Consider the following 27,283-nt stretch of genomic DNA (forward strand, 5'->3'; position numbering starts at 1 on the left):
TGCTTGTTTTAAGCAGCTTTTTGCAACAGAAAAAGTTTTTTTGAATTTCACCATCATTTACAAATCTTACAAATGCTACAACATGACATTTATTGGTGAAATTTGTTGACTCATCAACCTGGATAGAGAACCTGTTGTGTTTCAGTTTATCACACAAAACCTCTTCAGCATCATGTGACATGTCATCAATACATCGACTTATCGTACTGTTTGAAAGTGGCCTCTTTCTCGCCCGAACAAAAACCATGCAAGAGCCCATCCTTGAGCTACTATATGGGGACGACTGTACTCTTCTCACTCACTCAGAGGACATTCTACAGGCTGCAGTCACTAAATTTGCCAAGGCTGCAAGGACTTTTGGGTTAATGCTCAGATAAAGAAAACAATGATCCTCCATCAGAAGCTCCCTCGTGGTGTTTACAATCCACCTCGGGTCATCATTGACGACCACTCTCTCACTACGGTTGAACAGTTCACCTACCTGAGCAGTGCCATCTCCAACGATGATAATGTATGAAGGGACATTGACAATCGACTCACCAGAGCTTGCAGTGCCTTCAGGTGCCTCCAGAAACGTGTGGAAGAACCACCAGCTGCGTCCGTCCACAGAAAGCCAGGTGTACAGGGCTACCGTCATCACAACTCTGCTATACGGCTCCAAATCCCGGAGCACCATTAGTACAGATGCCAAGGAAACGTACCTCAAGGAAATCGGCTTCCTCAAGCACTTCCATTATCACTGCCTCCACTCCATCATGGGTATCAGCTGGCAGCATCATGTCTCCAACAACAAGTAGCTCAACTTCCAAGCATTGAAGCCACTTTGCCACTCAGGAATCTCCGCTGGCCAGGCCACGTATCTCGCATGGACAACTCCAGATTACCAAAAGCAGTATTCTATGAAGATACTGTGTCAGGGCAAGAGAGATCATGGTGCTTTGGGCAAGAGCTACAAAGGCCAACTTAAGCAGTAGCTCTCTCAGGCAAATATGGAGGTCAGTGAGTGGCAGCGGCTGGCTTGTGACAGCGACTGCTGGAGAACGCTGATGCAGGAAGTATCCTACTACCCAGGTGCCTGCATCCCAGCTATTCCCGTGTCCCTACTGCTCCAGAGTCTGCAGATCCAGAATTAGCCTTTACAGACACCAATGATCATGCTGTCACTCCTGAGCATGAAACCTTTTCAATTCCTCGTACTGCATCTTGTCCTAGCACTATACTCATGATAATCTTACATGTTGGCATATTAGGTTCTCACCAACTTTGTGACTTTTCCTTTTCTGGGTAGTAAGCTCTGCTACTAAATAACTTGCATTCTGAGTCTTTTTAATAACTGTGACTTCATCAACAAAAACTTTATTCTGTTTGCTTTGAGATTCCAATAGCTGTTTAAAATAACCAGCACTTTTATGTGGCATATGGCTGTGATTTATAGTTAGGTGTCTTTTCAATTTTGCTGGAGCTATTTCTGCGTTTGTAAGTTGTTTGCCACAGACTAGGCACAATGGAATAGGATAACTCGGATCACCAGTCCATGTAAAATCCATTGGTAAGTAGCTTTCATTGTAAAGACAGACTTTTTTGTGTTCGTTGTTACACTAGTGCAGTGAAATGACTCAGAACATTGTAACTCAAATATCACCACAATGGACCATCAGACATGTCTGTAATGCACAGGGGTTAATAAGATGTAAAAATGGGTGAGTCAATTCAATGCTCAGAAAATGCACTTCACACTCCTCATCAGCCTACCATCCTCCCTTGCATGCAATACAGCACTCTCCAATTATCAGCCTACCCTTCTCTCCCCTATCTCCTGTCAAACACTGAGAATGGACTCAAACAAATAAACATGGTCCTACTGCGCACTTGCATATTGGGCTGAGAGACCTCTAATGAGATGTTTTTTTTTAATCTCGCGGAACTCCAACTGAGAAACCCTGGCCTAGAGAGAGTGGATGTCCCAAAAATTGGGTGAGTACAGCCTCAGAATAGAGGATGTTTATTTAGGACAGAGATGAGGATGAATTTCTTTAGCCAGAGCATGAAGATGCTGTGGAATTCATTGCCATGGATGGCTGTGGAGGCCAAGTCATTGAGTATATTTAAAGCAGAGGCTGATAGGTTCTTGATTAGTCAGGATGTCAAAGGTTACAGATAGAAGGTAGGAGAATGGGATTCAGAGGTCTAATAAAATCATGATGAAATGGTGGAGCAGACTCAATGGACCAAATGGGTAGATTCTGCTTTTATATCTTATGGTCCTATCGTTGGACTGAACAATCTGAAGAAAAGATTTTTGTACATGTAAAGTGACAGAAGAGGGAATTACTTGCTCTAAAATGATGATCTCTGGTTGAATGCCCAAGTTGAGCAGTCTTTCATTGATTTTCTTACGGTTATTCTATAGAATGAAATGATTCTCAGGGCTGTATATGGTGACAGATATGTACTTAGATAATGAATTTACTTTGAACTTTGAAGCTGTTGGCTTTTTTAGGAAACATTAATTTTATTGCTGCGGAATCTGAGGAAACAAAATGTAGTTACAAGGGACTAAACTATGACTTTTCCGTAGAAGCTTAAGCCCAGATTCAGACGTTTCACTGTAGAGATCGTTGGGAGTCCTAACCTATAAAGCATTTGAAAATGGACCAAACATGCATGAACATCACATTGGTTCCCATAGTAACAGTAGTTTTTTTAACAGAGAAGTGGACAGTCTAATTTCTGGGCTGAAATGCCAGGAAACCGGAATCCTTGTGTAGAGCATTCATTAAATGTCCTCAGAATCCTGGAGAAGAAAGATTTAGTGGGGTCTGGTCTAGAATAGCAGGGTCAAGTACCTACATACATATGGCAGTTCAGATAGACGCAGGAAGTTGCTCAGAGGGGCATAGTTACAAAGATGCCCAGTTTACAATTGGTTAGTTATTTTGAGGGGCTGAGAAAGAGTTTGACTCTGCTGAGAAGCTGTGGAAGTTCTACTGATACGTTCAAAATCCTGAGACTGCATTCAGGGCGGATGACAAATTACCAATAGGGCCTGTGCCCAGAGCACATTATTTACTCACACACTTGGTGGCCACTTTATTAGGTACCTCCTGTACATAATAAAGTGGTCTCTGAGTCTCCGCCCGTTGAGTGTCTTCCTCTACCCATCCATTTCAAGGTTCAACGTGTTGTGCATTCAGAGATGGTCTTCTCCACACCAGTGTAGTAATGCATGTTTATCTGAGTTACTTTTGCCTCTTGTCAGCTTGAACCAGTCTAGCCATTTTTCACTGACCTGTAATTAACGGTATTTTTATCCACCAAACTGTCACTCACTGGATTTTTTTTGGTTTATTTTTTGCACCATTCTCTGTCAACTCTAGAGACCGTTGTGGGTGAAAATCCAAGGAGATTAGCAGTTTCTGAGAAACTCAAACCACCCTGTCTGGCACTAACAAATCATTCCACAGTCAAAGTCACTTGGATCCCATTTCTTCCCCATTCTGATGTTTGGCCTGAACAACAACTGAACTTCCTGACCATGTCTGCATTCTTTTATGGGCAGAGTTACAGCCTCATGATTGGCTGATTAGATACTTGCATGAACAAGCAGGTGTACAGGTGTGCATAATGAAGTGGCCACTTAGTGTTCTGTCTTTTGTCTACTGATGTTAACTTATGTTTGACTTGTTATCATGTCCTCCTGCTGCTGTTGATGCTGAAAAACAACATTTATATCATGTGTTCATATGTCGATGACAATAAACTTAAACTAGAAAAGATTGTATATTGCATACTGTATTACTGCAGATGTAAATTTAATACAAATGTATTTTTCATTCATTTTACAGGATGCTTATATTTAATAGTTCATAACTGAGAATTTTCTTTTCCAGAGTTTGAAGAAAATGGCTAAAGTATTTTTGGTAAGTTTATCAGCATAGAATAATGTGAAATGGTCATTTTCTGTCCACTGTTTACTCATTAACTCTGTGAAAGGTTTAGAAAGAGAGATTATGGTGTTTGACACATTTTATGTTGTGAGCTGATCAGGCTGTAGCTTCAAGGGTTAACGAACCTTCCTTGAGGGTCCTGGAAGAAGTTCTTACTTTCTGGCAGGCTCAAAGGGTTGAATGGCCTTTGCCTGACCCAATTTTTCTGGTAAAGCAATGTGGTATGAATGCATTAGTCAATTACAACAGAGATCTACCTTTCCACATTGGGATCCGGGTCCCCTGAACACTGCTGTTCAGAAGGTTGGCTGGTGTTTAGGAACATTTTCTACAGAGAGGGCCCTTCAGATTCCTCACAACTTCAGCAAACAATTAATCATGCCTTAGATGTCACTGTTTCTTGATTTCCTTTGGGGTTGCAAACTGTTACATCCATTTGGAGGCTGTGAAATATTTTAATCAATATGTTTAGTTAGATAAGGTAGTGAAAAGTACATAGGGGATATGTACTTTCATTAGCCAGGACACAGACTTTAACAGCAGGGAGATTATTGTGCAACTTCATAAAACGTTGATTTGGCCACAGCTGGTGAATTGTGTGCATTACTCTGTGGGAGAGTATGAAACAGAAACGTACACATATGCTGGAGAGGCTGCAGAAGAGGTTCATCAGGAACCCTATAAAACCCTAGTTAGACCACACTTCAAATATTACATTCAGTTCTGGTCACCTCAGTTATAGGAAGGGTGTGGTAGCTTTAGAGCGGGTGCAGAGGAGATTTACCAAGATGCTGCTTTGATTCTGGAAAATGTCTTATGAGGATAGGCTAAGTGAGCTAGGGCTGTTCTCTCTGGCGAGAAGGAGGATGTGAGATGACGTGATAAAATTGTACAAGATGTATACCCATTTAGTAGGGTGGAAAAGGCTAATATTTACGAGGGGCATAATTTTAATGCACAGGGGAGATGTCAGAGATACGTTTTCATACACAGAGAGCAGTGGGTACATGAAAAGCACTGCCCAGTCTGGTGGCAGAGGAAGATACATTAGGAACATTAAATAAACTCTTAGTTAGGCATATGAATGACAGAAAAGTGGAGGGCAGGTTTAAATTGATTTTAGAGTAAGTTATAAGGTTGAAACAACATCATGTAGGGTCTGTACTGTGGCATTGTGCTCTATGTTTTATTGCTTCAGATTATTGCAGAATAACAAGATGCGAGTTTCATTTGAGTTACTGAACCAACATTTTTCGTACTTATTTACAAGCCAAGCATGTTGTGATTTTGTTTCACACAAGTCTTTGTTTAATCCCAGGCATTTCTAACTGTTATCATACACTGCATCACCAGTAAGTATTACTATTTTTATTTTAACATTTATTACCATTTTTATTAGTTCTGAATATTTTTCAAATGGTAATTAACTGAATTATTTGTTTTTAGAATATTTTACTGGATATTGCCATGAGTATTTATCTCCCATTCTAAATAATGAAAACTTTGACTACAATATCAATGCTCTTTAAAATTTCATCCAGTACATTATAAAATTATGCTAATCAACTTAAAAGTTACAACTGTAGAGGAACAAAATGGTCTTTGTGAAGGACTTAAGATGAATTTTGAACAGTAACTGGGCTTCAATTCTATGGATCTGCCTGGTTCCTGAATTGAAACTGTCCAGTGGGAACAAATGTCACATTCTGAGACCTGAGATGAGCTGATAACTTACAAAGCTGGAATCACGCTCCACTGCTCATCACTACTCTGAATTCCTCAGAGAATGATGTTCACAGCAGGATTTAGACAATATTGTGGAATGGCAAAGTAACCCTTCTACTACAAAAGGGTGTAATATTGAGACTTTATAAAGCACTGGTGTGGCTTCATTTGGAGTATTGTAAACAGTTTTGGGTCCCTTATTTTCGAAAGGATGTGCAGAAACAGGAGAGGGTTCAAAGGAGATTCACGAAAATGATTCCAGAATTGAACGGCTTGTCATATGAGGAGCGTTTGCTGGCTCTGGAGGGGCGCCCAAATGGGGAAAGGCTTTGATAGAGTGGATGTGGAAAGGATGCATCCTATGTTGGGAGAGTTTAAGGCCAGAGGACATGGCCTCAGAAGAGAGGGGCATCCTTTTAGAACAGAGATGAAGAGGAATTTCTTTAGCCAGAGAGTGGTGAATCTGTGGAATTCATTGACACAGCCAGCTGTGGAGGCCTGGTATTTTTGTATATTTAAGGCAGAGGTTGATAGCTTCTTGATTGGTCAGGGCATGAAGCAATACGGGGAGAAGGTAGGAGAATGGAGGTAAGAGGAAAAATGGATCCGCCATGATGAAATGGCGGAGCAGACTCGATGGCTCAAATGGGCTAATTCTGCTCCTATATCTTATGGTCTTATGGTCTTAAGAGTGCCAATTAATGACCAGCTGCAAAATAAAAAATGAAGCCCAGCTAGCTTCATCAGGTGTGGAATGATATTACCAGTGCTAAATTCTTCAACAATATAATCCAGAGCAGCTAATGTAGCAATTGCTTCAGGATCTGAGTTGAGGATGGGTACTCCTACAGTCATAAGCTGGAGGTCATGCAATGGAATATTCCCTACTTGCGGTTATAGGTGCAGTAAAACTGTTGTAACATGAACAAGGTCACTGGAGAGACGCAGATGGTAGATATTAAGTGATCTTTTACTCAGAACACACACAAACACACAAGCTGACAGTGTTTTAGAGTCATGAGTGAGACAGACAGAGATGCCCCAACTGAATATTACAGCACATTTTTATATGTTAAGAAGCAAAGGTAAGAGGACAATTTCTATAGTTGCAATGCCCTCATAATGCTTATTTTGAGTCAATCTGTCATTTTCAAATACCTAGATCTTCCCACCAATACACCCAAATTGAGTATTAATTACTGTGGTCTCTGAATCCTATTCATGTAATGGGGTATCAATTGCATTCATGCATATGCAGACATATACCAGTTATGTGGATGTTACTTGGTCTGCAATTTACTGTTCTGAGCTGCATTTTGAATTCAACCCACAATCCATATACAAATATGAAAAATGGTTGCTAATAATTGGTTGCTAATAATTTAATATTTACTATATAATCCTACTCCAGAATACATCCTAACACAACTATGCTCACAGAGATCAAAACTGTCGATATGTAGTTCAATGTCTTTGCACCAAATATAGAACATAGAACTGGACAGACCATTCAGCCCATGATGTTGTGCTGCTCTTGATGCCCATTTATACTAAATATCCTCTACCTGAGTATCATCCATATTCCTCCATTCCATTCACATTTTTGTGTCTGTTTAAAAGCCTCTTAAACTCCACCATTGAGAAGGACCCAGCACTGATCCCTGTGACACACCAATAGTCACAGGCGTCCAGTCAGAGAGGCAGCCCTCTACTAGTACTGTCTGGGTTCTTCCAACAATCCAATTTACTACCTCATCTTGAATACTGAGTGACTGAACCTTCTTAATCCCCTTCCCATCCTGGGCCTTGTGAAAGGCCTTATTAAAGTCCATGTAGACAACATCCACAGCCTTGCCTTCATCCACTTTCCTGGTAACTTCCTCGAAAAACTCTATAAAATCGGTTAGACATGACCTACCATGCACAAAGCCATGCTGACTATCCTTAATCAGTACATGTCTATTCAAATACTTATACATCTGGTCCTTAGAATACCTTCCAATAACTTTTCCACAACTGATGTCAAACTGACTGACTTATAATTTCCTGGTTTATATTTAAGGCCTTTTTTAAATAGTGAAACAACATTGACTATCCTCCAGTCCTCTGTAATTCTCCTGTCACTAAGGATGTTTTAAGTATCTCTGCTAGGGCCTGGCAATTTCTGCACTTACTTCCCGTTGGTTCCGAGGGAACACTTTGTCAGTCCCCAGGGATTTATCCACCCTGATTTGTCTCAGGAAAGCAAGCACCTCCTCCTCCAATGTAATTTGTACACGGCCCATCAAGTTGATACTGCTTTGCCTCACTTCCAAATACTCTGTATCTGTCTCCTGTGTAAATAGAGATGTAAAGAATGCAGTTAAGATCATGGATTTCCATTCTGGTCTTTGAGAGGACCAATTTTGTCCCCAACAACTTCATGCCTTCTTTTAGCCCCCCTGATTTCTTTTTTAAGGCTTCTCTTACATTTCTTTTACTCCATAAGCACGTCATTTGTTCCTACTTGCTTATACCTGCTATGTACCTGCTTTTTTTCTCATAACCAGGGCCTCAAAATCTCTTGAGAACCAAGCTTCCCTACACTTGTTATCTTTATCTTTTATTCTGACAGGCACATGCAAGCTTTGTACTATCAAAATTTTGTTTCTGAAGGCCTCCCACATTCCAAGTACACCTTTACCAGAAAACAGCCTGTTCCAATCCAGAAGTGTTTTACAGAATCTCACAGCATGGCTGAAAATAGGCAGATAGGATAAAATGCAGAGCAATAGAAAGGCATCCATAGTCTGTGCATGAAGTTCAAAGTTCAAAAGTTCAACTTCAAAGTTCAAAGTGAATTTATTATCAAAGAGCGTATATGTAAACATACATAACCAACGGATTTGTTTACTTGCTGGCATACTCAGTAAATCTGTGGTCAGGTCACTCGTCTGAGTGCTATTGGTACCACGTAACCCAGTACTACCTGTCGCATGGTCGGGTGGTCGGCGACTAAACCGGCTCCCCCACCAGGCTTGCCTGATGAGGAGGGTGGCTGGACACCCTGCAGGACGAAAAACAAGACCTGTCAAAGGGCGGATGAACACTCTCGTAGGGTCAACGGCCATCTAGCAAACACGTGCCGTGAAGCACGGAAAGGACATCCCTTGCATCGAAGCTTGGTCTGGCCATTCACTGCAACAGAACTTCCCCCAGCTGTCTTGGACCCCACCATGCCACTGGATCCAGGAGGGGATGTCGAGAGGGTGGGTCTGGGCCTGTGCAACCCCCTACTCACCTAAAATCCACTCACGCACACACTGTTCCTTTCTGAGGAGTGGGGTACCCCACTAACTCACTGAAAGGAACCATCATCATCCTATGGGATGGATAGCCAGAAGAAGAAGACTCAGTAAATCTAAGAAACCATAATTGAATTAATGAAAGATTGCATCCAACAAGGCAGACAAACAACTAATGTGTAAAAGACAAAATACAAAAGAGAAAATAATAAGGATAAAGTTCAAAGTAAAATCTTTCTTTCTTTCTTTTATAATCTTTTTATTGATTTTCAAATGTACAGACATAACAACAGTATTAATGCAGAAAGATTGGGATTACATTGTTAATAATTGACATACACAATTAAAAACTACAGATAATACAAGTGTATTCGACCTCCCAAACTCTTAGTATGATTGAACATTGTAGAGAAAAAAAAGAAAAAATATCAAAAAAACCCCAAAGTAAAAAAAAACTAAACTAAACTGAACCAAAAAAAAGAACTAATCTAAACAAACAAATCAAGGCTAGGCTGAGATGTTACATCGAATACATCATTAATATCGTTAACTCCACTCCTCCATCCGTATATCCTAGGTTAATAAAAAAGGATTTGGAAAAGGTCAGTAAAATCTATTACCAGAATATACATTCAACCCTGAGATTCTTCTTCTGTGGGCAAACTTAGCAAATCTATAGAACAGTAACTGTAAACAGGATCAATAGACAACACACTGTGCAAATACAAATATAAATAAATGGCAATAAATAAGAAGCATAAAATAACAAGATAAAGATTCCATAAAGTGAGACCATCGGTTGTGGAACACCAGAAACCTTGTGTGTGCAGTTATCCACTTTTGTTCAAGAGCCTGTTGGTAGACGGGAAGAAACTGTTCTTGAACCTGCTGGTGCGAGTCCTGAGGCACTTGAACCTTCTACCACATGGCAGCAGCAAGCAAAGAGCACGGCCTGGGTGGTGAAGATCTTTGAAGATGGATGCTGTTTTTCTACAACTATGTTTCATGTAGATGTGCTCAATGGTTGGGAAGGCTTTACCTGTGATGAACTGAGCCAAATCCACTACCTTCTGTAGGATTTTTCACTGAAAGGCATTGGTGTTCCCAAAGCAGGCTGTAATGCAGCCGGTCAGCATGCTTCCCACCACATATCTGTGGAAGTTTGCCAAGGTTTTTGATGACATGCCGAATCTCTGTAGTCTCCTGAGGAAGTGGAGGTGCTGTCATGCTTTTTCTTCAATAATATTTATATGATGGTCCAGGACAGGTTCACTGAGATCGTGACACCCAGGAATTTAAAGTTATTGACCCTTTCCACCTCTGATCCTCTGATGATTACTGGCTGATGGTCTTCTAGTTTCCCTCTCCTGAAGTCGATAATCATTTCCTTGGTCTTACTGACTTTGGGTGAGAGGTTGTTGTTATTACATCATTCAGCCAGATTTTCAATTTCCCTTCTGAATGCTGATTCATCACCCCTTTGATACAGCCCACAACAGTAGTATCATCAGCCAACTTGAATATGGTGTTGGAGCTGTACATAGCCACACAGTCATAAGTGTAAAGCAAGTAGAGCAGTGGGCTAAACACAATCTCTGTAGTGCTGCTGTGCTGATGGAGATTGCGGAGGAAATATTTTTGCCAGAGCGAACTGACTGCAAGTGAGGACATCCAGGATCCAATTGCCTAAGGAAGTACTGAGGCCCAGGTCCTGGAATTTACTGATTAGTTTTGAGGGGATCATGGTATTAAATGCTGAGCTATAATCAATAAAAAGCATCCTGATGTTTGCATTTTTGCTGTCCAGATGTTCCAGGGTTGTATGAGTAGCCAATAAGATGGCACCTGTTGCCATGGTAGGCAAATTGGAACAGATCCAAGTTGCCACTCTTACAGGAGGTGATATGTTTCAACACCAGCCTCTCAAAGCACTTCATAATTGTGGATGTACTTCATCATTTTGATCTTAACCAATTTGGGCTAGCGATTCCTATTTTAGGTAACATATTTTTCCTCCCTCTTTTACGGATCGTGCTTTTCAAATTTGGAAGACTAAGGGTATTTCACGGTTTTTGGATTTATTTTTAGATGGTTTCCTTATGTCTTTTGAACAATTATCTAATAAATATAATTTATCAAGAATACATTTTTTTAGATATCTACAAGTTAGAAATTTCCTAAGTACTATACTTTCTTCTTTTCCAATGCTTCCTCCTACATACATTTTAGATACTATAATTAACCTTAATCCATGTCAGAAAGGTGCATCGGCTATGATTTATAATATTATTATGAAACTTAGGAAAGCTCCATTTGATAAGATTAGGGTAGATTGGGAACAGGAATTGGGGTCTATCATTTCCGTGGATGACTGGGGGCAGATTTTACGATTAGTCAATACTTCCTCTATCTGTGCTAAACATTCCCTAATTCAATTTAAAGTTGTTCATAGAGCACATATGTCCAAAGATAAATTAGCTCGCTTTTATTCTCATATTAATCCTTTTTGTGATAGATGTCCGGGGCAGATAGCCTCTTTAACTCATATGTTTTGGTCTTGTCCTACTCTGGAAACTTTTTGGAGAGACATTTTTAATATTATCTCCAAGGTATTGAATATAGATATCTCTCCTCACCCTATTACTGCTATCTTTGGACTACCTAAAATTTCCAGTAATCTTTCTCCTTCAGCCCGTAGAATGATTGCATTTCTTACTTTAATGGCGAAAAGATGTATCTTACAACGTTGGAAAGAGCTTAATGCTCCAACCACCTTTTTTTGGTTTTCTCAGACGATATTATGCTTGAATTTGGAGAAAATTAGAAGCAATCTTTATGATTCCTCACTTAAATTTGAACAGACCTGGAGATCTTTTATTCAATATTTTCATTTAATGTAATTTTTTTTCTCCTTTTTTTTGCTCCATATTAATATACCCTTCTTGTTTTTTTTTACTGTTTTTAATGGAGGTCGGGATTGAGGACGTGATTTTAAGTTTTTTAACTCTGCTTGGTTCCAAGTTAGCCCATTGCTTTGCTTTGCTTTTAGTTAGTTGCACGGTGGTTTTTTGGGTTTTTTTTTTCCTTTTCTCTATTGATATATATATATAAAAATTAGTATACTATTATGTTACCTTAGTATGTTATGTTTAAATTACATTGTTTGTATCATTTTTTTTGTATTAATATCTCCTGTAATTTTATTATATTCTAACAGTGTATTAGTGCCTATATGGCTTACCTTTTTGTATACTTATTCAATAAAAAGATTTAAAAAGAAAGAAAAGAGACAGGTCACCACACATTTCTTGGGCACCAGTACGATTGAAGCCTGCTTGAACCAGGTGGGTACCACACACTGCAGGAGTGAGAGGTTGAAGATATCCGTGAATATACCAGCCAGTTAGTCAGCACAGGCCTTCTGTACTTGGCCAGGTACTCAATCTGGACCGGATGCTTTCCTTGGATTCAATCTCTTGAAGGTAGCTAACACATCATCTTTAGATACAATGGATCATTGGGAGACGTGGGGATAAGTGATGGTTTCTCCCTGTTCTGGTCGTCAAACTGAGCCTAGAAGGCATTGAGCTCATCTGGAGCAAAGCTCAACTTTCCCCTATTTTGTAAGATTTAACTTTTTAGGAGGTTATGGCATCCCTCACTGATCCCAGTCTATTCTGGAATCTCCACTTCATCTGTGAGAAGGCTTTCCAGAGATCAGAACTGAACCTCTTGTAGCATTCTTGATCTCCAGACTTGAATGCCTCTGATCTGGCTCTCAGCAAATTCCAGATTTCGTTGTTCATCCAAAGCATCTGACTGGGGAGAATCCTGAACGATTTCATAGGGACACACTCATCCACAGTTGTTTTAATAAAGTCTGTTACGGCCCTGATGTAGTCATTCAGGTCCTCAGGTGAGTTCTTGAAAACGGCCCAGTCCACTGACTCAAGGTAATCTTTTAACCATTCCTCTGCCTCCTGTGACCATCTCTTAGTTGCCTTAATCTCTGGATCCTTGCTTTTTAGGCTCTGTCTGTATGCAGCTAGTAGGAGTACAGCCAAATGATCCAACTTGCCAAAATGTGATCTCAGAAAGGAACAATATCCTTATCGTTATGTAGCAGTGGTCCAGTGTGTTGGGACCTCTGGTGCAACAGGTTATGTACTGGTGATAACTGGACAGTGCTTTCTTCAGACAAACAAATAAATAAATACACAAACAATAAATATTGAGAACATGAGATGGGTCCTTGAAAGTCACTCCATAGGTTGTGGAAAAAGTTCAGTGACGGGGCAAGTGAAGTTGATTGATATTATCCCCACTGGTTCTAGAGCTTGATGGTTGAAGGGTGTTAGCTATTCTTGAAGCTGGTGGTGTAAGTCTTGAGGCTCTTGATGGCAAAAGTGAGAAGAGAGCATGACTTGGGTGGTTGGGGTCATTTACTTGAATTTTCAGAAGACATTTGATAATGTGCCACATATGAGGCTGCCTAATAAGATAAAATCCTATAGCATTCCAGGAAACATACTGGCATGGGTAGAGGAATGGCTGACAAGTAGGAGACAGTGAGTTGGAATAAAGGAGGCCTTGTCTGGTTGACTGCCAGTGGTGTTCTTCAGGGGTCAATATTGCGACCACTACTTTTCATAATATTTACCAATGATTTAGATAATGGAATTGATGACGTTGTGGCAAAACTTGTGGATGATATGAAGATAGGTGGAGGGGTAGGTAGTGCTGAAGATTGCAGCAGCACTTAGACAAATTGGAAGAATGGGCAAAAAAGTGGCAGAAGGAATCCAGCGGTGGGATATGTATGATAATGCATTTTGGCAAAATGAACAATAGTGCAGACTATTATCCAAATGGGGAGAAAATTCAAATATCAGAGGTACAAAGGAACTTAGGAGTCCTCGTGCAAGACCCCCGGAAGTTTAATTTACAGGTTGAGCCATAGTAAAGGAGGCAAATGCAATATTGCCATTTATCTCCAGGGAATAGAATATAAAAACAAGGAGATAATGCTGCACTTGGAGTATTGTCAATAGTTTTAGGCCCCATATGTCAGAAAGAATGTGTTGTCATTGTAGAGAGTTCAAAGGAGGTTAATGAGGATGATTCCAGGTCTGAAGGGGTTAACATATAAGGAACATTTGGCAGCTTTGGGCCTGTGCTCACTAGAATTTAGAATAATGCAGGGAGATTTCATTGAAAGGTTGATGTAGAGAGGATGTTTCCTATGGTGTGGGTATCCAGAACTAGAGGGCACAGCCTCAAAATTGAGGGGAGACCTTTTAGAACAGAAGTAAGGAGAAATTTTTTTTAGCCGGAGAGTAGTAAATCTGTGGAATGCTCTGCCACAGATTGTGGTAAGGCCAAGCCTGTGGGTATATTTAAGGTGGAAATTGATAGTTTCCTGATTGGTCAGGGCATCAAAGATTATGGTGAAAGGTGGGTGATTGGAGTTGAGTGGGATCTGGAATCAGCCATGATGGTTTGGTGAAGCAGACTCAATGGGCTGAATGGCCTAATTCTGCTCCTATGTCTTATTGTCTTATGGTCTTATTCATAATTTTATGTTGGGCCCAGCACAAGTCCTCTGAAATGATAACACGGAGGAATTTAAAGTTCCAGATGGCCTTCACCTTTGATACCCCAACGAGTACTGGACAATGGACTTCAGGTTTCCTCCTCTTCAAGAAAAGCAGGGTGTTCGTTGAGAAATGAATAATTGGGAAATGCTGATGTTATTACCCCTAAACTCTCAACCATCAAACTCTTGAACTAAAAGGGAAAACTTTACACAACCTCACTTCCCCATCACTGACCTGTTCCCACAGCACATGGACACACTTTCAAGGACTCAGAGGCTCCATCTTCCTCTCACCCCAACCCTCCCCTCTCCACTGACACCACCAGCCTCCCTTCCCCTCCCCGCTCTGATCCCACTTCTCATCCTTGCCTGGTCTTTACCATCCCCTCTGACATTCAACTGTCTGAGGCAGAACGCTCTGTCCTCAGTAAGGGCCTCACCTTTGTACCCCTTCGCTCACACCTCAGCAAGTTCTGCGTTCTCCATGACGCTGAACTCTTCTTCCGCCGGCTCCGTCTTCGAGCCTACTTCTTTGGCAAGGACTCTCCCAACCCCACCGATGACCCTTTCTCCCCTCTTCAACCCTCTTCCTCTTCATGGACACCCTGCTCTGGTCTTCTGCCTGCTCTGGATCTCTTTATCGCTAACTGCCAACGAGACATCAACCGTCTGAACTCACCGCACCTTGTTCCCATTCCAACCTGACTCCTTCCGAACGCTCTGCTCTCCACTCCCTCCACTCTAATCCTAACCTTACCATAAAACCCGCCAATAAGAGGGGTGCTGTTGTAGTCTGGCGCACTGACTTCTACCTTGCCGAGGCACAGTGACAACTCGCGGATACCTCCTCTTATTTACCCCTCGATCATGACCCCACTAATGAGCACCAGGCCATTGTCTCCCACACCATCAACGATTTTATCCACTCAAGGGATCTCCCATCCACTGCTACCAACCTTATAGTTCCCACACCCAACATTTCCCGTTTCTACCTCCTACCCAAGATCCACAAACCTGCCTGTCCAGGTAGACCCATTGTCTCAGCTTGCTCCTGCCCCACTGAACACATTTCTGCATACCTCGACACTGTTTTATCCCCCCTCGTGCAATCCCTTCCTACCTATGTTCATGACACTTCTCACGCTCTGAAACTTTTCGCTGATTTTAAATTCCCTGGCCCCCACCGCTTTATTTTCACCATGGATGTCCAGTCCCAAAATACTTGCATCCCCCATCAGGAAGGTCTCAAAGCTCTCCGCTTCTTTTTGGATTCCAGACCTAACCAGTTCCCCTCTACCACCACTCTGCTCCGTCTAGCAGAATTAGTCCTTACTCTTAATAATTTCTCCTTTTGCTCCTCCCACTTCCTCCAAACTAAAGGTGTAGCCATGGGCACCCATATGGGTCCTAGCTATGCCTGGCTTTTTGTTGGCTTTGTGGAACAATCTATGTTCCGTGCCTATTCTGGTATCTGTCCCCACTTTTCCTTCGCTACATCGACAACTGCATTGGCGCTGCTTCCTGCATGCATGCTGAGCTCGTTGACTTCATTAACTTTGCCTCCAACTTTCACCCTGCCCTCAAGTTTACCTGGTCCACTTCCGACACCTCCCTCCCCTTTCTAGATCTCTCTCTCTCTCTCTAGAGAGAGCTTATCTACTGATGTCTACTATAAGCCTACTGACTCTCAGAGCTATCTGGACTATTCCTCTTCTCACCCCGTCTCTTGCAAAAATGCCATCCCCTTCTCGCAATTCCTCCATCTCCACCGCATCTGCTCTCAGGATGAGGCTTTTCATTCCAGGTTAAAGGAGATGTCCTCCTTTTTTAAAGGAAGGGGCTTCCCTTCCTCCACCATCAACTCTGCTCTCAAACGCATCTCCCCCATTTCACGCACATCTGCTCTCACTCCATCCTCCCACCACCCCAGTAGGAATAGGGTTCCCCTTGTCCTCATCTACCACCCCGCCAGCCTCCAGGTCCAACATATTATTCTCCATAACTTCCGCCACCTCCAACGGGATCCCACCACTAAGCACATCTTTCCCTCCTCCCCACCCCCGCTTTCCGCAGGGATCGCTCCCGACACGAGTCCCTTGTCCATTCGTTCCCCCCCTCATCCTTCCCCACCGATCTCCCTCCTGGCACTTATTCTCGTAAGTGGAACAAGTACTACACATGCCCTTACTTACACTTCCTCCCTCACTACCATTCAGGGCCCCAGACAGTCCTTCCAGGTGAGGCGACACTTCATCTGTGAGTCGGCTGGGGTGATATACTGCGTCCGGTGCTCCTGATGCGGCCTTCTATATATTGGCGAGACCCGACGCAGACTGGGAGATCATTTCGCTGAACACCTATGCTCTGTCCACCAGAGAAAGCAGGATCTCCCAGTGGCCACACATTTTAATTCCACGTCCCATTTCCATTCTGATATGTCTATCCACGGCCTCCTCTACTGTCAAGATGAAACCACACTCAGGTTGGAGGAACAACACCTTATATTCCGTCTGGGTGGCCTCCAACTTGATGGCATGAACATTGACTTCTCAAACTTCCGCTAATGCCCCACCTCCCCCTCGTACCCCATCCGTTATTTATATACACACATTATTTCTCTCACTCTCCTTTTCCTCCCTCTGTCCCTCTCACTATACCCCTTGCCCATCCTCTGGTTTTTTCCCCCCCCGCCCCTTTCTTTTTTTCTAGGCCTCCTGTCCCATGATCCTCTCATATCCCCTTTGCCAATCACCTGTCCAGCTCTTGGCTCCATCCCTCCCCCTCCTGTCTTCTCCTATCATTTTGGATCTCCCTCTCCCACTTTCAAATCTCTTATTAGCTCTTCTTTCAGTTAGTCCTGACGAAGGGTCTTGGCGCGAAACGTCGACTGTACCTCTTCCTATTGATGCTGCCTGGCCTGCTGCGTTTACCAGCAACTTTTATGGGTGTTTCAAGGACCCTTCATCTCATGTTCTCAATATTTATTGCTTATCAAATTTATTTTTATCGTTTGTATTTGCACAGTTTGTTCTCTTTTGCACACTGGTTGTCCACCGTGTTGGATGCAGCCTTTCATTCATTTTATTATCGTTATTAGATTTATTGAGTATGCCTGCAGGAAAACAAATCTCAGGGTTGTAAATGGGAATATGTATGTATTTGTTTTGATAATTTTACTTTGATCTTTGATATTCATAGGGTCCTTGATATTCTTGGACATAATGCAAAGAATGCTAATGTGTTTTACAAGTGGACTCAGATAAAGATGTCTTTCTGTACTTATGGGAAGCTAGAGACCCTTAGAAAATTTACTGCTCGGAATTCACAGTCCCTGATGACTCCCTTTCAGAAGTTATGTTGTTAGTTGACTGATAAGTGAAGGGTAGTAAGGGAAATGAGCCTGGCTTGGTAATTGGAGTTTTAGTTTTGCAAACAGTGATCACAACTCCTCCAGATTTAGGATAGTTATGGATAACAATAGGAATCAAGGGAAGAGTGGACCTTGTGATTGAAATGGAAAAGGTGAACTACAACAGCATGAGGAAGCAGCTGTGGATAGTCGATTTCGAGTAGCTGTTATTGGTTTAGTTCATATATGAAATGTTAGAGTCCTTTGAAGGACAACTGGTCAGAAGCCAGGACCAAAATGTTCTTGTGAGGAACACAGATCCGAATGGCAAATTTTAGGATCCTTAGATAGAAGGACTTGATGTAAATTTTGTCTGTTTGTAATGTTTAGGCGGCTGAAATCTGGTTGGGCTCCAATGGAATATAAAGGATGCAGGAGAGTACATCAACAGGGTATCAGGAGTTCTAAAAATGCCATAAAATATCCTTAGAGAGAAGAACTAAGGAAAATCCTGAGGCATTTAATGCAATCTTTATAAAAAAGAGGATGGTTATACCTCTGAAGAACAAAGGAGGGAAATCATACCTGGAGCCAGATCAGGCGGGTGAGGAACTATATAATTTAGCGCTTTGGCTCAATATTCACCAAGAAGAGAGCATACACTATATTGAGCTCATGGATGGACAGGTATGGTGATGTTTAAAGCATGAGGCTAATTGGAATGAGAGCAATATTATCAATCTTTTTGGTATCTTCTCTTTCAATTATGATCATAATCACATGAACTGTAACCATCAAAACAACGTCTTTCAAGAGAAAAGACTTTCTTTACCACCAACTCCACTTTGACAATTTTGATGCCAAATTTATATTCACAACTTGTTACCAACTTGCTTTGCATGTGATGATGGGAGGTTTGTAGAATGCATTCCACATCAGTTGAAGTCAAGGAAGCATAAATTATACTTGGCACAAATAGTGAATTGTTTAAGACCTATTTAAATATTGAGGCAGAATCAGAATCAGCTTTAATATCACTGGCATATGTTGTGAACTTTGTGAACTTTGTGGCAGCAGTACAATACAATACATAATAACAGAGAAAAATATGAATTACAGTAAGCTTGTTATTTCTTCAAAGAATTCCAACAGGTTTGTCAGGCAAGATTTTCCCATGAGGAAACCACGTTGACTATGGTCTGTTTTATCATGTACCTGCAAGTACCTGCAGGTTGTGACTTAGGAGCCTGATTGAATTTTTTGAGGATGTAACTAAACACATTGATGAAGGAACAGCAGTAGATGTAGTGTATATGGATTTCAGCAAGGCATTTGATAAAGTACCCCATGCCAAGCTTGTTGAGAAAGTAAGGAGGCATGGGATCCAAGGGGACATTGCTTTGTGGATCCAGACTGGCTCACCCACGGAAGGCAAAGAGTGGTTATAGATGGGTCATATTCTGCATGGAGGTCGGTGACCAGTGTTGTGACTCAGGGCTCTGTTCTGGGACCCCTACTCTTTGTGATTTTTATAAATGACCTGGATGAGGAAGTGGCTGATGACACAAAGGTTGGGGTGTTGTGGATAGTCTGGAGGGCTGTCAAAGGTTACAATGGGACATCGATAGAATGCAAAACTGGGCTGAAAATTGGCAGATGGAGTTCAACCCAGATAAGTGTGAAGTGGTTCAGTTTGGTAGGTTAGATATGATGGCAGAATATAGTATTAATGGTAACACTCTTGGCAGTGTGGAAGATCAGAGGGATCTTGGGGTCCAAGTTCATAGGACACTCAAAGCTGCTACGCAGGTTGACTCTGTGGTTAAGAAGGCATACGGTACATTGGCCTTCATAAACAGTGGGATTAAGTTTAGGAGCTGAGAGGTAATGTTGCAGCTATATAGGACCGTGGTCAGTCCCCACTTGGAGCACTGTGCTCAGTTCTGGTCGCTTCAATACAGGAAGAATGTGGAAACCATAGAAAAGGTGCAGAGGAGGTTTGCAATGCTATTGCCTGGGTTGGGGAGCATGCCTTCTGAGAATAGGTTGAGTAAACTCGGCCTTTTCTCCTTGAAGTGACAGAGGATGAGAGGTGTATATGATGATGAGAGGCATTGATCATGTGGATAGTCAGAGGCTGTTTCCCAGGTCTGAAATGGCTAGAACAAGAGGGCAGATTTTTAACGTACTTGGAAGCAGGTACAGAGGAGATGTCAGGGGTAAGTTTTTTACTCAGAGTGGTGAGTGCGTGGAATGGGCTGCCGGTGGCGGCGGTGGAGGCTGAGGAAATGATAGGGTCTTTTAGGAGACTCCTGGATAGGTACATGGAGTTTAGAAAAATAGAGGGCTGTGGGTAAGCCTAGGTAGTTCTAAGGTAAGGACATGATCGGCGCAGCTTTATCGGCCGAAAGGCCTGGATTGTGCTCTAGGTTTTCTACGTTTCTGTGTTTCTACCCTGAAACCATATCCTTAACAATTGACTCCAACATCTTCTCAACCAATGAGTGCAGACTAACTGGTCTCTCATTTGCATTATTCTACCTCTCTTCCTTCTTGAAGAGTGGATCGACATTTGCAATTTTCTAGTCTTCCAGAATCTAATGATTCTTGAAAGATCAGTATTAAAACTTCCGCAATGTCTTCACCATCTCCTTCAGAACCCTTTGAGTGGATACCACCTGGTCCAGGTGACTTGTATACCTTCAAACCTTTCAGTTTCCCAAGAAGCTTCTCTGTAATATTGACAACTTCAGACACTTTCCTCCTGACACTCTCGAACATCCAGTATACTGCTGGTGTCTTCCACTGTGAAGACTGATGAACTTCATCCGCTGTTTCCTTGCACCCAATTACAACCTCTCCAGTGTCACTTTCCAGTGCTCCAATATCCACTCTCACCTCTCTGTTACACTTTATGTACCTGAAGAAACTTTTCGTACCCTCTTTATTATTGGCTAGTATACTTTTGTATCATCTCATTCTTAATAGTTTTTTGATTTTGTGAAGAAACTCAATCAAGTTTGTAAGGAACAAATTGCCCTGAACAAAGCCGTGTTGGCTCTCCCAGTACACAACAGTACAAATAACAAATGTCCAGCTGCAATAATTCCCTTCAACTACTACCCCCAGTCTTTTATAAGCAAACTAGTTCTGAATTCAAGTGACCAATTTGCCACTGATCCCATACACCTTAATCTTCTCATAAGGAAGATTTTGAAATGCCTTGGTAAAATCCAGGTAGGCAACATCCACAGTTCTAGCTCCATCCATCACCTTTGTCAAAAAACTAATCAAGATTTGCCCATCCCATGCTGGCTCTCCTTAATTAGTACATGATTTTGTAAATACTCTTAAATTCTACCCCGAAGAATTCTCTCCAGTAACTTCCTTACCATTGACATGAGACACACAGGTGTATCATTTCCAGGATTATCTCTTCTTCCCTCTGAATAATGCAACAACATTAGCTACCTGCCAGTCCTCTGGGATGTTGCCTGTGGCTAGAGATGATGCAAGCATATTGGTCAAGGCCCTAGCAGTCTCTTCTTTTGCCTCTCTCAATAAGCTGTTGTATATCCCATCAGGTCCCGGGGATTTGTTCATGTTAATTCTCTTTAAGAGACTCAACACTCTCTCCTGATTTATTTCAAAATGCAGTAGCATATCAGAATTTTCACCAATGAACTCCCTATACAAGTCATTCTCCTTTGTAACCACGGATATAAAGTACTCTGATGGACCTCACCCATGTCCTCCACATCCAAGCTAATATTTCCAACAGGTGTAATGTTGCTGTTGGATTCTATTGTGAGAACGACCAGCAAAGTGATCAGAGCTGCCAAGATTACAGAATACGATTCACCTGCCCTCCATCATTTTGTAAGTATGGGAAAATGGAAGTCATGGAGTTCAGAACATCAGCTATAGAATGACGGTTGGATCTTTAGCTGATTTAATGCAGTCTGAGCTGATCATTCCCTCTCCCACCGTCTTACTAAAGGTATCTATGTTCACTTCTGTATTGTCCAAAATTCCAGTTACCCATATCTTGAACACTCCTTATTTGACACTTCCTGGAGTTTGAGAAAGCCTTGGAACCCTGGGTGACAGGTGAGGCCCAGGTGGGAAGAGAAGACACTTCCACAGATAGCCCATGTGATGATTGACTGTCAATAATTTAAAAATTGCTATTAACTGAATTGTTTTGTTTCTGCTTTTAGGTGCTGTTCTTTCTACTCCAGATACATGTGAGTATATCCTGTCCACTCTAAATAGGAAGATCTTTGACTAATGTTCAACTGCAACTTCAAGCCTCATCTGGCTGTTTTAAGAGCTCCTTGATATGAATTTTATTGAATCGCGCTTCCAACCTCGTAAAATATGGCCATAAGACCTTTCCTTCTCAAACAATTCGATGCATTTAGATCACTAACCATTCCCTCATTCTGTGGGTTAGTCTGGCACTGGAATTGCAACAATCCAATTGGCGCCCATATTTTCCATTCATCTGTCACCAGTTCCAAATGGTCAACTTAGATTGACTGCTGTTTAAAAGCAACATCTAGTGACCTATGTATGACTATGTAGAACATGCTTCATGCAGAATTATTTACTGATGTCCCTCTGGGTGGGACAGAATATGAAGAAAAAAGAAAACGCATTTAAGTTCCAAAGAGGTCAGGTAGCACCACACTCACAAACGGAGTTCAGTATTTATCAAAGCAACACACATCAAAGTTGCTGGTGAACGCAGCAGGCCAGGCAGCATCTCTAGGAAGAGGTACAGTTGACGTTTCAGGCCGAGACCCTTCGTCAGGACTAACTGAAGGAAGAGTTAGTAATAGATTTGAAAGTGGGAGGGGGAGGGGGAGATCCAAAATGATAGGATAAGACAGGAGGGGGAGGGATAGAGCCAAGAGCTGACAGGTGATTGGCAAAGGGGATATGAGAGGATCATGGGACAGGAGGTCCGGGGAGAAAGACAAGGGCGGGGGGGGGGAACCCAGAGGATGAGCAAGGAGTATAGTCAGAGGGACAGAGGGAGAAAAAGGAGAGCGAGAGAAAGAAAGTGTGTATAAAAATAAATAACGGATGGGATACAAGGGGGAGGTGGGGCATTAGCGGAAGCTGGAGAAGTCAATGTTCATGCCATCAGGTTGGAGGCTACCCAGATGGAATATAAGGTGTTGTTCCTCCAACCTGAGTGTGGCTTCATCTCTACAGTAGAGGAGGCCGTAGATAGACATGTCATAATGGGACTGGGATGTGGAATTAAAATGTGTGGCCACTGGGAGATCCTGCTTTCTCTGGCGGACAAAGCATAGGTGTTCAGCAAAACGGTCTCCCAGTCTGCGTCAGGTCTTGCCAATATATAGGAGGCCACATCAGGAGCACCGGACGCAGTATATCACCCCAGCCGACTCACAGGTAAAGTGTCGCCTCACCTGGAAGGACTCTCTGGGGCCCTGAATGGTAGTGAGGGAGGAAGTGTATGGGCATGTGTAGCATTTGTTCCGCTTACAAGGGTAAGTGCCAGGAGGGAGATCAGTGGGGAGGGATGAGAGGGACGAGTGGACAAGGGAGTCGAGTAGGGAGCGATCCCTGTGGAAAGCAGAGAGTGGGGGGAGGGAAAGATGTGCTTAGTGGTGGGATTCCGTTGGAGGTGGCAGAAGTTACGGAGAATAATATGTTGGACCCGGAGGCTGGTGGGGTAGTAGGTGAGGACCAGGGGAACCCTATTCCTAGTGGGGTGGCGGGAGGATGGAGTGAGAGCAGATGTGCGTGAAATGGGGGAGATGTGTTTGAGAGCAGAGCTGATGGTGGAGGAAGGGAAGCCCCTTTCTTTAAAAAAGGAAGACATTTCCCTCATCCTGGAATGAAAAGCCTCATCCTAAGAGCAGATGGAGACGGAGGAATTGCGAGAAGGGGATGGCATTTTTGCAAGAGACAGGGTGAGAAGAGGAGTAGTCCAGATAGCTGTGAGAGTCAGTAGGCGTATAGTAGACATCAGTGGATAAGCTGTCTCCAGAAATAGAGACAGAAAGATCTAGAAAGGGGAGGGAAGTGTTGGAAATGGACCAGGTAAACTTGAGGGCAGGGTGAAAGTTGGAGGCAAAGTTAATAAAGTCAACGAGCTCAGCATGTGTGCAGGAAGCAGCGCCAATGCAGTCATTGATGTAGCGAAGGAAAAGAGGGGGACAGATACCAGAATAGGCACAGAACATAGATTGTTCCACAAAGCCAACAAGGCAGGCAGGCATAGCTAGGACCCATATGGGTGCCCATAGCTGCACCTTTAGTTTGGAGGAAGTGAGAGAAGCCAAAAGGAGAAATTATTAAGAGTAAGCACTAATTCCGTTAGACGGAGCAGAGTGGTGGTAGAGGGGAACTGATTAGGTCTGGAATCCAAAAAGAAGTGGAGAGCTTTGAGACCCTCCTGACGGGGGATGGAAGTATATAGGGACTGGACATCCATGGTGAAAATAAAGCGGTGGGGGCCAGGGAACTTAAAATCATCGAAAAGTTTAAGAGCGTGAGAAGCGTCACGAACATAGGTAGGAAGGGATTGAACAAGGGGGGATAAAACCGTGTCGAGGTATGCAGAAACGAGTTCGGTGGGGCAGGAGCAAGCTGAGACAATAAGTCTGCCAGGAAAGGCAGGTTTGTGGATCTTGGGTAGGAGGTAGAAACGGGAAGTGCGAGGTGTGGGAACTATAAGGTTGGTAGCAGTGGATGGGAGATCCCCTGAGCGGATAAAGTCAATGATGGTGTGGGAGACAATGGCCTGGTGCTCCTTAGTGGGGTCACGATCGAGGGGTAAATACGAGGAGGTATCCGCGAGCTGTCGCTGTGCCTCAGCAAAGTAGAGGTCAGTACTACCTTCTACCTTCTACCTCCTACCCAAGATATAGTTCCCACACCTCGCACTTCCCGTTTCTACCTCCTACCCAAGATCCACAAACCTGCCTTTCCTGGCAGACTTATTGTCTCAGCTTGCTCCTGCCCCACCGAACTCGTTTCATTCCAGGACTAGGGAGATGTCTTCCTTTTTTAAAGAAAGGGGCTTCCCTTCCTCCACCATCAACTCTGCTCTCAAACGCATCTCCCTCATTTCACGCACATCTGCTCTCACTCCATCCTCCCGCCACCCCACTAGGAATAGGGTTCCCCTGGTCCTCACCAACCACCCCACCAGCCTCCAGGTCCAACATATTATTCTCCGTAACTTCCGCCACCTCCAACGGGATCCCACCACTAAGCACATCTTTCCCTCCCCAACCTGCTTTCCGCAGGGATCGCTCCCTACGCGACTCCCTTGTCCATTCATCCCCCCCATCCCTCCCCACTAATCTCCCTCCTGGCACTTATCCTTGTAAGCCGAACAAGTGCTACACATGCCCTTACACTTCCTCCCTTACTACCATTCAAGGCCCTGGACAGTCGTTCCAGGTGAGGCGACACTTCACCTGTGAGTTGGCTGGGGTGATATACTGTGTTCAGTGCTCCCGATGTGGCCTTCTATATATTGGCAAGACCTGACGCAGACTGGGAGTTCGTCTCACTGAACACCTACGCTCTGTCCGCCAGAGAAAGCAGGATCTCCCAGTGGCCACACATTTTAATTCCACATCCCATTCCCATTCTGACATGTCTATCCACGGCCTCCTCTACTGTAAAGATGAAGCCACACTCAGGTTGGAGGAACAACACCTTATATTCTGTCTGGGTAGCCTCCAACCTGATGGCATGAACATTGACTTCTCCAACTTCCGCTAATGCCCCACCTCCCCGTCGTATCCCATCCGTTATTTATATTTATACACACACATTCTTTCTCTCTCTCCTTTTTCTCCCTCTGTCCCTCTGACTATACCCCTTGCCAATCCTCTGGTTCCCCCCCTTGTCTTTCTCCCCGGATCTCCTGTCCCATGATCCTCTCATATCCCCTTTGCCTATCACCTGTCCAGCTCCTGGCTCCATCCCTCCCCCTCCTGTCTTCTCCTATCATTTTGGATCTCCCCCTCCCCTTCCCACTTTCAAATCTCTTACTAACTCTTCCTTCAGTTGGTCCTGACGAAGGGTCTCGGCCTGAAACGTTGACTGTACCTCTTCCTAGAGATGCTGCCTGGCCTGCTGCGTTCACCAGCAACTTTGATGTGTGTTGTTTGAATTTCCAGCATCTGCAGAATTCCTGTAGTTCAGTATTTATCGAATAGATGATGTGCTCAGAACCTTCCATCAACAACCTGGCAGAAATATCACTGAGAACAGTCATGTTGAGTTGATATGGAAGAAAAGCCTGACAGTCATAAGTTTTATCAACAGTCTCTGATGAACACTGGCTCAGCTGTTGTCCATTGGAACACCAACGAGTCAATCTTGATTTTAAAGGGAGTAATGGGGTTGTGTACTCATCTACATTGTTGAGTCTGTAGAACAACTGGGCAATTAACAAAGGTATAAATTAACACATCCCCAAGAATTGGCCAATTGTTGGACAACACAATGATAAATAAAATCTAGCCATTTTTGATGGATGTCTGGACATTTGTCATAGCCGAGACGTCCACCAATAACATTGTTGCTACGCTTGCATTAGGAGCTGAGCTGAAGCTGCGTGTTCTGCATTCATTTGTTCACCTTCTGACACTTCAAGCACACTCCTCTGATCACTATATTGAAGGAACACATGCAGTGACATATTCACTACTCACTGGTGTGGGTGCGCTCATGCTTATGCAGCTCAACACCATTCAGAGTCCAATATATTTCTCTTGCGTCAGCATCCTGAAGCTACAAATAGTACAATCTGCAGTGCACATTGTAATAACTGATCGTGTTTAACCCCAGCTATGCCTGCCTTTCATTGGCATCGTGGAACAAGCCATGATCTGAATTTACACTAGTAACACTCCTCAACTCTTTCTCTGCTACGGTGAGGGTGTTGTTTCTGCACCTGTGTGGAAATTACGCAGCATCTCTGGAAAGAAAATCATGTTGACACCTGAACCTTTAACTTGGAGCTTTGAGTGTGAGTAGGTATTTCCAGTAGGATGGCAGCATGGTCAGATGCAGCAGCTACCTGTGTCCAATCGAACTTCTCTTTGTTCATCCTTTATATCTTCTTTTTATGATCGCAGGTCACTGCAAAGTACTGCAGGACTGTCCCATCAGTGAGTTGTTTGATAACGATGGAGCTGGACTTGTTGCGTATCACTGTTTTGTTTCCACCTGGACTTGTTGCACCATAATGGTGCATGGTGCGAGTGGATGTTTTTATTGGGATTACAAGCCCCTGTTGAACTTTGGTAATGTGGTATACTGTGGAGCCGTGTTGCCTCAGCATTGGCGAGAACTAGTCCAAATGCATGGGCTTGCATTT

The 27,283-nt window shown here is 43.0% G+C and overlaps 1 protein-coding gene across 1 annotated transcript in view; it reads left to right on the top strand.

The window, feature by feature from the left end:
• The window catches only part of LOC134337692 (uncharacterized), a 194,524-nt gene that overhangs the window by 138,465 nt on the left and 28,776 nt on the right, over window positions 1–27,283 (top strand). The window contains exons 3-5 of the mRNA XM_063032884.1: window positions 3,891–3,920; window positions 5,266–5,299; window positions 22,122–22,148. Of these exons, the coding sequence (XP_062888954.1) occupies window positions 3,891–3,920; window positions 5,266–5,299; window positions 22,122–22,148 (91 nt within the window). The remainder of the gene's footprint in view (window positions 1–3,890; window positions 3,921–5,265; window positions 5,300–22,121; window positions 22,149–27,283) is intronic.

The sequence above is a fragment of the Mobula hypostoma genome, chromosome 25 (assembly GCF_963921235.1).
Source record: "Mobula hypostoma chromosome 25, sMobHyp1.1, whole genome shotgun sequence".
Classification (NCBI taxonomy): Eukaryota; Metazoa; Chordata; class Chondrichthyes; order Myliobatiformes; family Myliobatidae; genus Mobula; species Mobula hypostoma.